Below are 14,905 nucleotides of genomic sequence, written 5' to 3'. Positions count from 1 at the left end.
ACACACAAACATGTCTGTTTATGTCTCTACATAATGTGATCAATAACAAAGAGGCACACCACTGATTAGGCAGCCCTCCGCTCCTTTACCTCCACTCCTATCACTCTCCCACACACACATTAAAGTTGCTCCAGTGCATGCCCCTTCGAGGACGTGCTGGGCCTGTTTTTTTATTAGTATTATTTTTCATTCGAATCATGTTGTCATCTGATGACAAGGAGCTAAATATGGGGAGGCAGAAAAGAAAGCTCTCAGGGGCACAAAACGGAAGAGGGAGAAGGACAAAGATGTAATAGGAATAAAAAAGCCTTTCAAAGTGGTTGAAAGACAGTAGGGAACTCATGTTGGTCTATCAACAGGTGGCTTGTAAATATTCAGATTAGCTTAAGTTACTAGTAAGATGACAGGCTACTGTTGTCTTGTGACTATGTGCAGAATTTATAATATGGATTATAGCAAGAAAAAAAAATGTTTAAGGTTGTTTAGACAGTAATAATTTGTTTAACTAAATTGTGAGTGAATCCTGAAGGAAAACCTGTTAGGAGGTTGCAAAAGCTATAATACAGGGTGAAGATTCAGTTTCAGCAGGACTTTGTCACGTCTCTACAGGTTAGCTATTCAGTCCTAAATGCAATTAAGAATCATTGCCAAGAGTTAAAAATTGACATTTGTGTTCAATAAGAATGAGCCTGCTCTATCTTGTAAGGGAGAATGGACAAACAGCTCAGTGTCTTGCAACAGTAATTGCAACCAATGTAGATGTTCAAAGAATGGATTTAGAAGTTTTTTGCTTGCCTAAAAGTCAGAGAACTTTGAAGTTTATCGTGCGTAAGTGATGGCATGCATATCAATTTCTTGATGAAAGAAAAAAGGAATAAGTCAAGGTAATAAAAACATTTTTAGTATTATTTGTATCTACAGTACAAATTAATCCCGTAAATGGATTAAAATTCTGTGCTAATTAAAAGGAGAAAAGACATTTCTGTTGTAAGGATTAATTAATCAAACGATGTCTGTATGGTAGGAGTAGCAGAAAACATGATGGAGAAGAAAACAGAGAGAGGTTGGCCTCTGCAGAACAGAACAGACAGTAATATTACAGACCTTTGAGATTGTGGATAAAGTGAACATCGAACTTTTACAGCCAGTAGCCCTTCACTTGTGTCAAACTGTGTGAGTCACAAACTGCTAGCAGGAAAATTTTGCTGTGCTTCAAGGGCTGATGGGCCAGCAGCTAATATTACAGAAAGGGCATCACTAAATACTGGCAGCAGGAAGCCCACCATAAAGATTCACTGCTGTTTCACCCATAAAAACAACCTGCTGTGAATCATCATAAGATTCTCAAAAACATGGAGCGTCTGGCATGAATGACTCACTCTGCTTACTACATTATTGAAAAGTTGATTCATAACAAGGAAACACAAAAAGATGAGGAAATGTCCTGCTTTATTTGCCTCACATTCTCGCAAATTTCTTTTAAAACACTCAGAGAGGTCCTTAGAAATTAGCTCGGATATATAGATTCATTTCACTCTGCTTGTGTTAAAGTCCAGGAAGTTGTTTTGTTTTTTTAGCTTTAATAAGAAGATGGCTCGATTAAGATGCAGTAACTTGGAAGGCCATGCCTTGGATAGAAAGACTTTTTATTATTATTATTGTAACCCAGTCCAAACTAAAGGTGTTTGTAATGAGTTCAGTTGGTGGTGCCGAGAGGGTTCGGGTCTTCACTTGGAGTGGAGTTCCACGTTTCGTCAACACATCAGGCCTGCAAGGGTTTTTTTTTTTTGGGACTATATTTTACTTAGTTATTGCCGGCTTAGCTGAACATTAAAGTGTGGGCCCACATTGATTAATATAGGTTCTAAAATCAAAAGAGTGAAACATTTTGCATTTTGTGCATTTGTTATTGTGTTTAATATATGTTCAACTCTCATACAGGTGTGTGTTTGATCTATTCAGAACTGTATTTTGAGTGTATTATTCCTATTCAAATCTATATTATTTGGTGAGAAGGAAAGAAAAGTACTAGTATATCATTACTCTAAGGTGAGTGAAACTCAACATAGGTTTAAACACGAGAGTGTAATAGTTATTATTTGTAACTTAATGAGTTTAAGGAACTCAGGGGCCCTTACCCACGTTAGAGCGGTATAATTGGGCTACATAAAATGGAGGCACCGCTGGAATGAAACATGTTTCTGATGATGACAACTTTTTCATGCCTCTTCCTGAGTTCTCCTTGCTTCTCGGGCCTCCAGTCCAGCTGTTTCTGTTGCTGGTGCATCTTCTTTTTGTAATCTTTGCTTTTCTTCTTCTTCTTGCTGGCGTCATACTGACCCTTTAGCTCAAAGCGAGCTGCTTCCACAGGGAGTTTATAACCTCTGACCTCTGACTCATCAATCAGACGCACAGCCAGAGCCACCGACTCTTTCTTAAGGTAGCAGCAGAGGCCATCGCCTTTCAGGTTCCCGTCTTTGTCCTTGTCGTTGGCGATGGCCAGCAGGATGTGTCGCGGCGTCACTCGGCCCTTTTTGCTGTCTCTCGTTGCATTGCCAGCCAGCTCCAAGATCTCAGCGGTCAGGTACTCGAGGACGGCAGCCAGGTAGACCGGCGCTCCCACGCCAATGCGATATTTCGGCAGCCCCCTCTTGAAGTAGCGCAGCATGCACCCCACAGGGAAGATGACGCCGGCCTTGGTGGACCGGGACGTCTTGGTTGTCTTTTTCTTTCCTCCTTGGCTCGACATGGCGCTCAGAGTGCCGCCGGCGTTGGGCTATTTAATAGGACTTTGCTATCCATGCTGGGAACGTTGAATCAAGAAAAGAAAAGACAATGGAGCCAGCATGTTGTTCACTTGGTGCACGCTTATAATAGCACCAAATGTGATGCTACTGGATTTTCTCCATATTTTCTAATGTTCGGGCGAGAAGCAAAACTCCCAGTGGATGTGTGCTTTGGGACATCTCTGGATGAAGATGGGGACCATCAGCATTCCTCTTATGTTGCAAAGTTAAAAGATAACCTGCAAAGGGCTTATGACACAGGTGTCAAACTCCAGGCCTCGAGGGCCGCAGTCCTGCAGTTTTTAGATGTGCCACAGCTACAAAACACTGAAATGAAATGTCTTAATTACCTCCTCCTTGTGTAGATCAGTTCTCCCAGCCTTGCTAACGACCTAATTATTCTATTCAGGTGTGGTGCGGCAGAGGCACATCTAAAAGTTGCAGGACAGTGGCCCTCGAGGACTGGAGTTTGACACCCCTGGCTTATGAGATGGCAACTGAAGCAGCCAACAAACTACATCTGCGTAACAAAAAAGCATATGACAGGAGACTTGGGTTTCATCATCTGGAACCTGGTGACAAAGTTCTGATGAAGAATCTTGGATTTAAAGGGAAACATAAGCTTGAGAACCGCTGGTGTGATATTCCCTGTGTTGTTGTGGAGGAGATGCCAAATCTGCCTGTGTATAAAGTGAAGCCACGGAATGGAAAAGGGAAGATCAAAACTATGCACAGAGACAACCTTTTGCCTATAGGAGACTATGTGCATATGCCCATAGTGGATAATCTTCCAGACGTTCACCCAAAGTTACCAACAAGAGCACAAAGAGGAACTAAGTCTAAGAGATAGAACAATGATCATTCAGTACAGGTGGCATCTGGGGAGTCAACTGAGTCATCTGACTTTGAGTGGGAGTTACCACACCGACCATACCGGACTTATCTGGAGGGAATACTCCAAAAACACAACAATAGATGTGAACCAAAAGGGCCTAAGGTTCATATTGCAATGGACGAGGAACCCTCACAAAAAGCCGACCATATTGTAGAGAGGTTAACCTGTGATGATGCAGCATCTGAGTCGGAACCTGAACCCGTCTCTAGTGAAGATGACAGGCCATGTCCAAGTAGTTCTAACAGATGGATGAGTCATGCACATTCCAGACCAAAACGTACCATTAAACCAGTAGTGAGACTTACTTATGATGAACCTGGCAAATCTAGTGATCAACCCCTCACTATTGTTCACAGGGGTGTTGTCATTAAAATACAGAGCTAAAATGTAGTTTAAACTGCCCTTCCCATTGTTCAGTTAGTCAGGTGTTAACCAAGTCTGTTGAGGACACTACAATTAGAAGGGGGAGGGTGTAACCCAGTCCAAACTAAAGGTGTTTGTAATGAGTTCAGTTCATAGAAGGAGTGATAATTTAGAATGTATCAAGCATGTTTGCTTAAATATGTTAAAATTGTTATTAAGTGTTAACCATATTTTATTTTGAAAGGGCTCATGTTTGTAAGAGGAAGTGGGGTAGAGCAAAGGAACTTGACTGGTCCGTGGTTGGCTGAGGGTCAGGAAGGAGAGGAGAGGGGGAAAAAAAAGAGACAGAAAGGAGAGGGATGAACCGCGCCAAAAGAATAGAAACGTGGCAGAGTTTTAGAGAACGAGTGTTTTGCACATAATTTGACTTTCAACTCGACAGTTTTGTTGATGTGTGTCAACACTGCACACTGTTTTGCCACTGCTGTGACGGTTCCAGACCGGAGCTCACTGTACCGTAGGTGTACCGCTCGCTGACGCATTGACGTTCATTAACACAATGAATGGACTTTGAGTATTGTAGCTAACTCAGCTAACAGACAATTCAACTAAGGTTTCCGTCGTGGAAGCTTTACGAGTTGAGCTTGGACCAGCGAGCTGCGCTTATGCTGAGTTTGTGGCGGGGCTGGAGAACTGGATCTGCGTTGGACTTCTCTGGTGTTCCTGGATCCTCAGGACTACCGGACTGGTTGGGGACCTGAGGACGGGTGAGGTGCCGAGAGGGTTCGGGTCTTCACTTGGAGTGGAGTTCCACGTTTCGTCGACACATCAGGCCTGCAAGGGTTTTTTTTTTTGGGACTATATTTTACTTAGTTATTGCCGGCTTAGCTGAACATTAAAGTGTGGGCCCACATTGATTAATATAGGTTCTAAAATCAAAAGAGTGAAACATTTTGCATTTTGTGCATTTGTTATTGTGTTTAATATATGTTCAACTCTCATACAGGTGTGTGTTTGATCTATTCAGAACTGTATTTTGAGTGTATTATTCCTATTCAAATCTATATTATTTGGTGAGAAGGAAAGAAAAGTACTAGTATATCATTACTCTAAGGTGAGTGAAACTCAACATAGGTTTAAACACGAGAGTGTAATAGTTATTATTTGTAACTTAATGAGTTTAAGGAACTCAGGGGCCCTTACCCACGTTAGAGCGGTATAATTGGGCTACATAAAATGGAGGCACCGCTGGAATGAAACATGTTTCTGATGATGACAACTTTTTCATGCCTCTTCCTGAGTTCTCCTTGCTTCTCGGGCCTCCAGTCCAGCTGTTTCTGTTGCTGGTGCATCTTCTTTTTGTAATCTTTGCTTTTCTTCTTCTTCTTGCTGGCGTCATACTGACCCTTTAGCTCAAAGCGAGCTGCTTCCACAGGGAGTTTATAACCTCTGACCTCTGACTCATCAATCAGACGCACAGCCAGAGCCACCGACTCTTTCTTAAGGTAGCAGCAGAGGCCATCGCCTTTCAGGTTCCCGTCTTTGTCCTTGTCGTTGGCGATGGCCAGCAGGATGTGTCGCGGCGTCACTCGGCCCTTTTTGCTGTCTCTCGTTGCATTGCCAGCCAGCTCCAAGATCTCAGCGGTCAGGTACTCGAGGACGGCAGCCAGGTAGACCGGCGCTCCCACGCCAATGCGATATTTCGGCAGCCCCCTCTTGAAGTAGCGCAGCATGCACCCCACAGGGAAGATGACGCCGGCCTTGGTGGACCGGGACGTCTTGGTTGTCTTTTTCTTTCCTCCTTGGCTCGACATGGCGCTCAGAGTGCCGCCGGCGTTGGGCTATTTAATAGGACTTTGCTATCCATGCTGGGAACGTTGAATCAAGAAAAGAAAAGACAATGGAGCCAGCATGTTGTTCACTTGGTGCACGCTTATAATAGCACCAAATGTGATGCTACTGGATTTTCTCCATATTTTCTAATGTTCGGGCGAGAAGCAAAACTCCCAGTGGATGTGTGCTTTGGGACATCTCTGGATGAAGATGGGGACCATCAGCATTCCTCTTATGTTGCAAAGTTAAAAGATAACCTGCAAAGGGCTTATGACACAGGTGTCAAACTCCAGGCCTCGAGGGCCGCAGTCCTGCAGTTTTTAGATGTGCCACAGCTACAAAACACTGAAATGAAATGTCTTAATTACCTCCTCCTTGTGTAGATCAGTTCTCCCAGCCTTGCTAACGACCTAATTATTCTATTCAGGTGTGGTGCGGCAGAGGCACATCTAAAAGTTGCAGGACAGTGGCCCTCGAGGACTGGAGTTTGACACCCCTGGCTTATGAGATGGCAACTGAAGCAGCCAACAAACTACATCTGCGTAACAAAAAAGCATATGACAGGAGACTTGGGTTTCATCATCTGGAACCTGGTGACAAAGTTCTGATGAAGAATCTTGGATTTAAAGGGAAACATAAGCTTGAGAACCGCTGGTGTGATATTCCCTGTGTTGTTGTGGAGGAGATGCCAAATCTGCCTGTGTATAAAGTGAAGCCACGGAATGGAAAAGGGAAGATCAAAACTATGCACAGAGACAACCTTTTGCCTATAGGAGACTATGTGCATATGCCCATAGTGGATAATCTTCCAGACGTTCACCCAAAGTTACCAACAAGAGCACAAAGAGGAACTAAGTCTAAGAGATAGAACAATGATCATTCAGTACAGGTGGCATCTGGGGAGTCAACTGAGTCATCTGACTTTGAGTGGGAGTTACCACACCGACCATACCGGACTTATCTGGAGGGAATACTCCAAAAACACAACAATAGATGTGAACCAAAAGGGCCTAAGGTTCATATTGCAATGGACGAGGAACCCTCACAAAAAGCCGACCATATTGTAGAGAGGTTAACCTGTGATGATGCAGCATCTGAGTCGGAACCTGAACCCGTCTCTAGTGAAGATGACAGGCCATGTCCAAGTAGTTCTAACAGATGGATGAGTCATGCACATTCCAGACCAAAACGTACCATTAAACCAGTAGTGAGACTTACTTATGATGAACCTGGCAAATCTAGTGATCAACCCCTCACTATTGTTCACAGGGGTGTTGTCATTAAAATACAGAGCTAAAATGTAGTTTAAACTGCCCTTCCCATTGTTCAGTTAGTCAGGTGTTAACCAAGTCTGTTGAGGACACTACAATTAGAAGGGGGAGGGTGTAACCCAGTCCAAACTAAAGGTGTTTGTAATGAGTTCAGTTCATAGAAGGAGTGATAATTTAGAATGTATCAAGCATGTTTGCTTAAATATGTTAAAATTGTTATTAAGTGTTAACCATATTTTATTTTGAAAGGGCTCATGTTTGTAAGAGGAAGTGGGGTAGAGCAAAGGAACTTGACTGGTCCGTGGTTGGCTGAGGGTCAGGAAGGAGAGGAGAGGGGGAAAAAAAAGAGACAGAAAGGAGAGGGATGAACCGCGCCAAAAGAATAGAAACGTGGCAGAGTTTTAGAGAACGAGTGTTTTGCACATAATTTGACTTTCAACTCGACAGTTTTGTTGATGTGTGTCAACACTGCACACTGTTTTGCCACTGCTGTGACGGTTCCAGACCGGAGCTCACTGTACCGTAGGTGTACCGCTCGCTGACGCATTGACGTTCATTAACACAATGAATGGACTTTGAGTATTGTAGCTAACTCAGCTAACAGACAATTCAACTAAGGTTTCCGTCGTGGAAGCTTTACGAGTTGAGCTTGGACCAGCGAGCTGCGCTTATGCTGAGTTTGTGGCGGGGCTGGAGAACTGGATCTGCGTTGGACTTCTCTGGTGTTCCTGGATCCTCAGGACTACCGGACTGGTTGGGGACCTGAGGACGGGTGAGGTGCCGAGAGGGTTCGGGTCTTCACTTGGAGTGGAGTTCCACGTTTCGTCGACACATCAGGCCTGCAAGGGTTTTTTTTTTTGGGACTATATTTTACTTAGTTATTGCCGGCTTAGCTGAACATTAAAGTGTGGGCCCACATTGATTAATATAGGTTCTAAAATCAAAAGAGTGAAACATTTTGCATTTTGTGCATTTGTTATTGTGTTTAATATATGTTCAACTCTCATACAGGTGTGTGTTTGATCTATTCAGAACTGTATTTTGAGTGTATTATTCCTATTCAAATCTATATTATTTGGTGAGAAGGAAAGAAAAGTACTAGTATATCATTACTCTAAGGTGAGTGAAACTCAACATAGGTTTAAACACGAGAGTGTAATAGTTATTATTTGTAACTTAATGAGTTTAAGGAACTCAGGGGCCCTTACCCACGTTAGAGCGGTATAATTGGGCTACATTATATTTCCCTCTGTTTTGCTTCCAAATGTGCAGTGACAACCTCCTATAAGTCATCTTTCCCCCATCAAGCTCACATAGTTCCTGCGACGTCCGTTCCGTCTCATTTGGTATGTTTTGAAGATGTTTTAAAATAAAACTAAATAGATGCTGTAAAACATGACTCTGCTGTATGTCTTTCCATGTCTGTCAACATACAGGAGGCTTGATATTTTATTTCATGTGGTGAAATCAAGTTGTGAAGCAGATATTTTCAACCTTTTTTTTTTTTTTCCTGTGAGCTAACGCCCACATAAAATCCTATTTATTTTTTTTGCGTTTGGTCCAAGAATAATCAGTAATGCTTGGATTTCTTATAAAATGACCTTTATTTACTGTATTATTGTTTTTCTTTTAGTTTTGATTTACCTGTAATATTTCAGACACTGCTGTCTACCTCTGCAGAGGGCAATATAAGAAGAAACACTGTGAAATAGGCTAGCAGAGAGTCCAATCAGCCATAGCACCATCTGTCCCTCTAATGACTACCTGGTGCTCTGTGATGTGGCACGGTTGGCTGGAGAGGTTCCACTGCAAACATTCACTCATTAAATCTCTACTTTCTGCCTATCTCTGTGCTGTTGATGACACCTCATGATGCTTTTCTCTTTTTAAAAGAGATAAATGCAGCTGTGGCTCTTTCACATGTCTTGCTTCATCAGAGAATAAAAAAATTAGAGTAAAAAAGGATTTGAGTTATTATTTTGGTTCTGTAAAATACTCAAAAGGCATCTGACTGAAAATATTGACTGTAAATATTTTTGGTAGGGAGCATTGATTCACTCTAACAGAGTATTAAATATCTGTTCTGTGGCTGAGTAATTTTTTCTTTTTTGTTAAACTCAAAGACCCTGGATAATCTTTACATTCTAAGGCCTTTTCAAACATTTCTGCTTTTCAAAGATTTGGTCAAAAGCTGAAGAAGTGTAAGTTGTTGAGCTTATTGCAAAGAAAAGAGTGAAATACCTCAAGTGGAGTTTTGTGAAGTGGATATTGTCATGAAGTGCGGTATGAGGTGGTGAGGCAGACGCTGAGAACCCAGGTTGGTGTGAGGAAAAATGATGTTTTTAATGAAGTCCAAAATGCAAAATCCAAAAAACCAGGCAGCACAGCTGAGCGGAAGGCTAAGGCTCAACACTGGTAGCATCTGGTAAACGAATGGAAAGCTAGACAGACCAGCGCGACAGATAAGACAAGGACCCGATGAGGAACAAGGAACACAGGTGGGATTAAATACACAGAGGGTAATCAGGGAACGAGACACACCTGGGTCCAATCAAGGGGAAGACAGGACAACACAGAGACTCAAGAAACACAGAAACCTAAAATAAATACGCAGAAAAACATAAATCCTCACAGATATAAAGAAACCTGCATTTTCATTCAGACTGAAGCTGAAGCTTCTAAAGAAATTTGCATTGGAATAGCATGAAAACTAAAGACGGTTAATTTTTGTCTAATTAACCTTGTGATTAAGTAATAAAACACACCACGTTTCATTATTTAAGCAAATTAACCTGGTGCTTTAGTTCATAGGTGGGATGTATTGAGCTTATTTTTGCCTTATTTTCTTGTATCTGCTTTTGTTTGTTTGAAATGTTGGGTTCCTCCGGGATTATTGAATGTTTATTTTATGTGATAATGCTCTTCTCCTGGTTTATTTATGTTTATATGTTATGTTATTATTTATCACATCAATCTTCTCTTGTGTAGCACTTTGACTATTGTTGTATCTCAAAAATGAGAGATTTTTCACCCAGAAATAACACTCAATACTTGTGAATTCCTTTTCAAGCAGAATTTTGTGTGCAGGATATGATGTCTGGGAAAGAAGGAGAGAACAAACTGCATTTGAGTAAATAAGACAAGAGCACGGCACATCCCAGGAGCAATCTTCCCCCTGAGACAAACAAAGATCTTAACTTTTGATAACAGAGTATTTTAAAATTTATCTTCTTGGAAAACACTGAGGAGGATTTAGTGGTGGTCTAGTGTAGACTGTATTGTACTATATTTAGAAACACTCTTCTATTGAAGAGTTATTTGTTTGAACAAATAACTTGTAATTTCTATTTCACTTACTTCTATATTACAATGGAATAGAGCACTGTAAATATTTTAAGACTTAGTTTTTATTCTATTTGCTTCAATAAAAATAACTGGGATAGACTGATTGCGAAATTAAATGAGAAGTTTACAGTTACCCAGGGTTGCAGCAGCCTCTAGAGCACCAAGTGTGTTGACAGCAGGCAGGTGGACTTGTAGTGACTGCTGAAGCAGGGAAATATCACATGTATAACACATTTTTTAACGACTACCACATGAATATGGCTGCGTTTCTACAGAAGAGAAAAAGGAGTGAAATGTTTTGGTGCTGATGAGGATATACATCAGGTTTAATCTGGGCCTGATTATGTGTGAGATTTTGTGTGCCAGAGCCAATGCCTGGACAGCCCTGGCCCAATTTATTCTGTGTACGGATGCCAACATTTAAGGGAAATCTTTGCAACACTTAACACACTACCCAGAGCTGTGTTTGGTTGGCATAGGAGGACTGCTTCTTGTACAGCTGGAATTTTGTCCAGTTAATCTCCTGCATATTAACATCTGAACACCCTCACTTCAGTTAATATTTTTATGTCTCTGAACATCAATTGCATTTTTATTCTCCAACTTTTAAAATTAAGTACACAGCTTCCTCTGCTTAGATTCACTCTAATATGTTTAGATGCTATTACTACTTATATGAACACTCTTCAAAGGTATACTACCGGTTGTGCTTTATCCAAATCAAAATCATTTAAATACAATTTATATATATATTGATAAATAGTGAGTACATATTGTATGTAGTCAAACAGATTGTTACATTAAGGAAATTTCTCCAAAAATTGCAACTAATCTCGGTTAATCAGTGTTGCAAAAATATACTTACTTTCTTTTTCTTTTTATCTGTGACTCATTCATTAAAAACACCACCAGATGATGAATTGATCTTAAATAAAAAAGCCCATTTACTTGTCCCGCTGCTTGCCCTACCATTTTAAAGGATATGTGGTTGTAGAAAAAACAAATAGAACCTTACATTCCTGAAATCTTTTTTTTCTTTTAGAAACAATTTTTAGATCATTTTCCAGACTTGCAAAGTACCACATGCTTTTACACTCACAAAATTAAAACGTGAACAACACTTAAACTGCACCAATGTTGAGTCTTTCCCTGAAACTAAATGTACTTTAACAAACATTTGTTTGATGAACATTTCATCCTTCATCAAAAAGTGATGCTTTCTGTTTTACTGCGACTGAGGTGCATTGCAAGAAAAAGCTCTAACCTCAAATATTGTGCATGCTTTTTTCAATGCCCATGAGTTTAACACAGTGTGTGGGAGGTAACAACACAGTCTTACAGGAGTTTGTGAAACTCACAAAACACATTCTGATTTTTACTCTGCTGGCTCGTGAAGTTGCCATATTCTTATGAAGGTTTTCTTATAAGACATCAAGAAATAACAGTCTTGTCTCAGAGTAAAACTGTTTTACATGCACTTACGATGGCAGCTGAGCAAATGTAGTGGTAAAATAAACTTAGCTCTGGTTTATTTTTTTACACAGTATTTGGGTCATGAAACCAAATTCTTATGTGCCTAGATAGATTTACCTATAGATTTGGTTTGCTGTGGCAGCAGAATATCATGTAATAGAAATTTCACATATGACATATTTCTAAAATGATATGCCAAAGATTGGTAAAAACAGCTGACTAAATCTGGTGAAAGGATATCTTCGTTTTTGCTTGGTGAAGAAAACCTCTTTTTGCGTAGATGTTTGAGAAAAGTAAACAGCTTACTCTTTTCTGAGTGCCCAATTGTATCCCTTCAGCATACCATTATTCCTGTAAGAAATGTCTTTTTTTGGTCACAAAATAATAACATTTTCAGCTTTAAGCTAGAGTCGCTCTTCCAGTTTAGTATTGAAAAGTTTTGATGTTTTTTGGGAGGGTTTGTTAAAATGTGATGAAATATTCTCAACATAACAAATTTGTATTTTCTATATAAGATGACTGGTGGAGGTAGGATTATACATAGAGTTTACTTTTAATTTAAAAAAAATATATATCAGTTTTGCTCTAGTTTGATCTATGTTGTATAACAATGTACTGGAGGGAAAAAATCATTTAACATTCCAGCAATAAGTGCTGGTTCACTCATTTTTCATCCCCAAGGTTGGTGCAGTGTTGTGAAATTGCAGAAATATGGCTTCCAGCAACTCAGTGCTGATTAAGGAGATTTGTCAATGTCACTGTCAATTTCACTCGTAAAGCAGTTCACAAATAGACACAAGTTACCCCAAAGTGAAGTTCAGCAATGAAACAATATATTAAGGAGACAGCAGTAGCAAAAAAAGGATGAAATCAGAAGGATAAAGCAAGTCAAGACAGGTTTATATGTAGGGCTACATTATTTAACAAGTTCATCCAGTTGTTGTACAGATGCAAGGAAATACCTTTAAAAATTATACATTACATATAAATAAATCAACAAAGAGTGAGAAAGCTCTTGTGTCATACAGGTTGACCTGTGTGCTGCACATAATTACCAGAATAGAAATGCCTATTAATGCACTAAATCCATAAATTGTACATTACAAACTGTAGTTTTCAGCATTCCACGTTCCCAAGTCAGTCATTATGCATGTCATCTTATTGGCCATGACGGTCCTGATTATCAGAATCCTGATCTGAAAAGTTTTCTCTCAATTCTGGAGCTGGAGCTGTCGGGTCAGATTCACACTGGCATGGTTGCAGATCATTTACTTCCATAAAGTCTTCAAGCATTTCTTCATAAACCAAAAGAAAAAAAGGCTTCATCTTGCATAACCACTAATAAACAACCAGACAGTAGAGTTGTTTTTGGTTCTTCAGCAATATTTTAGTAGCTGGCTAAGGCAGTCACTTTGGCATTTGTTGAGAAAAACACTAAACACAAATAATTTAAGTTTTAGAGCAAAGAATTGGCTCCCTGGAATGTTTTGATGAATTGTTTCACCCTATCAATATTTGGAGATTTAATTTTAGTCCTCCTTACATAAGTTTTCCAAACTTCGAGCAACTATTTGGTTAATTCTTCAACAATTTAGAACAGCAATTATTTCTAATTTAAGATTAAATGTACAGTAAAGATAAATCAACATCTTGTTAAATTGCCTTGGGTTTCAGATGAAGCATGGAGTAAAAGAGACTGACTTTATAAACAAGCAACAACACTTAAATCAATCCTACAACAAAGTGACACAAGCATTGTTTTGTTTTTGCACCAAGCAATTGAGAAGTGACTTATTTATATTCTTAAGCAAGAATTGAAAATGATTTATCCATGGAGAACTAAATGCATTAACACTTCTAAATGTTTTAGGAAATTTTCCCACTGACAAAAGTAAATCTTACCAATGTTGCCTCATCAGTGAGGTTTTACAATATTAATTTTAAGTGTGTAATTTTTGTGAAGGTAATTATTGTTAAAATTATAGTACCATCTTTGAAGCTTTGCCACTGTAGTGAGTCATCATTAAAAGTGTAGTCAGCAATATGCAGAAGAGGTTGTGTGAAATAAAAGCAAGATAATCAATTTAGATGTTTTTGGCAGAAGTCCTACCTAATACCCAATCTCTATATAATTCAGGCAGGCAATCTATTAGCTCTGATACAATGTTATTGGAAAACACTTTAGAAACCTGTCTGCATACAGACTTGGAGTCATGAATCACAACATTTATGTTTGTGTATAGAGGAGTACATAATAGACCTTTTCTAAAGAGCAAAAAAAAAAAAAAAGTCCACCAAAAATTCAGCGCAGGAGTGCAGAGAAAGAAACGTCAAGTGTTGATGAATGGCTGTCTTTGTGTCCTACTCCCAACACAAGTTTACCTCTTGCCATATAATAAATCATGATAAATTAGGTCTCTGTTGGAAGTATAGGCTAATTATTCCCCACTTTTATTCGCCTCTCTGACGCGGTTCTCTATTGACTTTCATGTCCCGCGGGTTTAGTCACTAAGTGTAACATGCACACCTGTCCCACCCTTTACAGGCTGTTTAATAGCTAAACATTTTTCCTGACAAATTCTATGCCGCTGTTCTCACAGGGAGTGGGAGATTTTATGCCCGACGATAAATGTGAGATATTATAATATGCAAAAATGATAATGTTAAACATGTTATGAAGGTGACTGCATATAGGCCCTGTTCAGTTCTGTAGTGATTTAAAAGCAAGGCTTCAAAATTGTAATTCTTATGAAGAATCATAGCCTAAATATTCAGTGTTCCTGAATGTGCTTCACCTTAAACTCTCTTTGTCCAGCATCCAATAGATACAGTGAATTATTGAGACAGTGAGGAAAAGGAGGAAGAAGAAGGGAGTCCAACTTAATCATAATTCATAATGGTGATGAATAGACTCAGCTACTGTTCTATGTAAAAGAGAA

General features: G+C 39.7%; 3 protein-coding genes across 3 annotated transcripts in view; 1 reads left to right on the top strand and 2 right to left on the bottom strand.

Annotated features, from left to right (window-relative positions):
- b3galt1 (beta-1,3-galactosyltransferase 1) overlaps positions 1–14,905 on the top strand; it is a 49,415-nt gene that overhangs the window by 27,684 nt on the left and 6,826 nt on the right. The window lies entirely within an intron of this gene.
- LOC111609331 (histone H2A.V-like) lies at positions 1,724–3,097 on the bottom strand. The gene has a single exon (XM_023337237.1). It carries the CDS (start codon positions 2,747–2,749, stop codon positions 2,144–2,146), a length of 606 nt encoding a protein of 201 aa, XP_023193005.1. The 5' UTR covers positions 2,750–3,097; the 3' UTR covers positions 1,724–2,143.
- LOC102231301 (histone H2A.V-like) lies at positions 4,873–6,206 on the bottom strand. The gene has a single exon (XM_023337236.1). The coding sequence runs from the start codon at positions 5,856–5,858 to the stop codon at positions 5,253–5,255; it is 606 nt and encodes a 201-aa protein (XP_023193004.1). The 5' UTR covers positions 5,859–6,206; the 3' UTR covers positions 4,873–5,252.

This window comes from Xiphophorus maculatus, chromosome 7 (genome assembly GCF_002775205.1).
Source record: "Xiphophorus maculatus strain JP 163 A chromosome 7, X_maculatus-5.0-male, whole genome shotgun sequence".
Lineage (NCBI taxonomy): Eukaryota > Metazoa > Chordata > Actinopteri > Cyprinodontiformes > Poeciliidae > Xiphophorus > Xiphophorus maculatus.
This window is presented reverse-complemented; position numbering and strand designations above follow the sequence as displayed.

Excerpts from the sequence above, each read along its gene's own strand:
- LOC111609331 (XM_023337237.1), bottom strand. The coding sequence starts at position 2,749 with ATGTCGAGCCAAGGAGGAAAGAAAAAGACAACCAAGACGTCCCGGTCC.
- LOC102231301 (XM_023337236.1), bottom strand. The coding sequence starts at position 5,858 with ATGTCGAGCCAAGGAGGAAAGAAAAAGACAACCAAGACGTCCCGGTCC.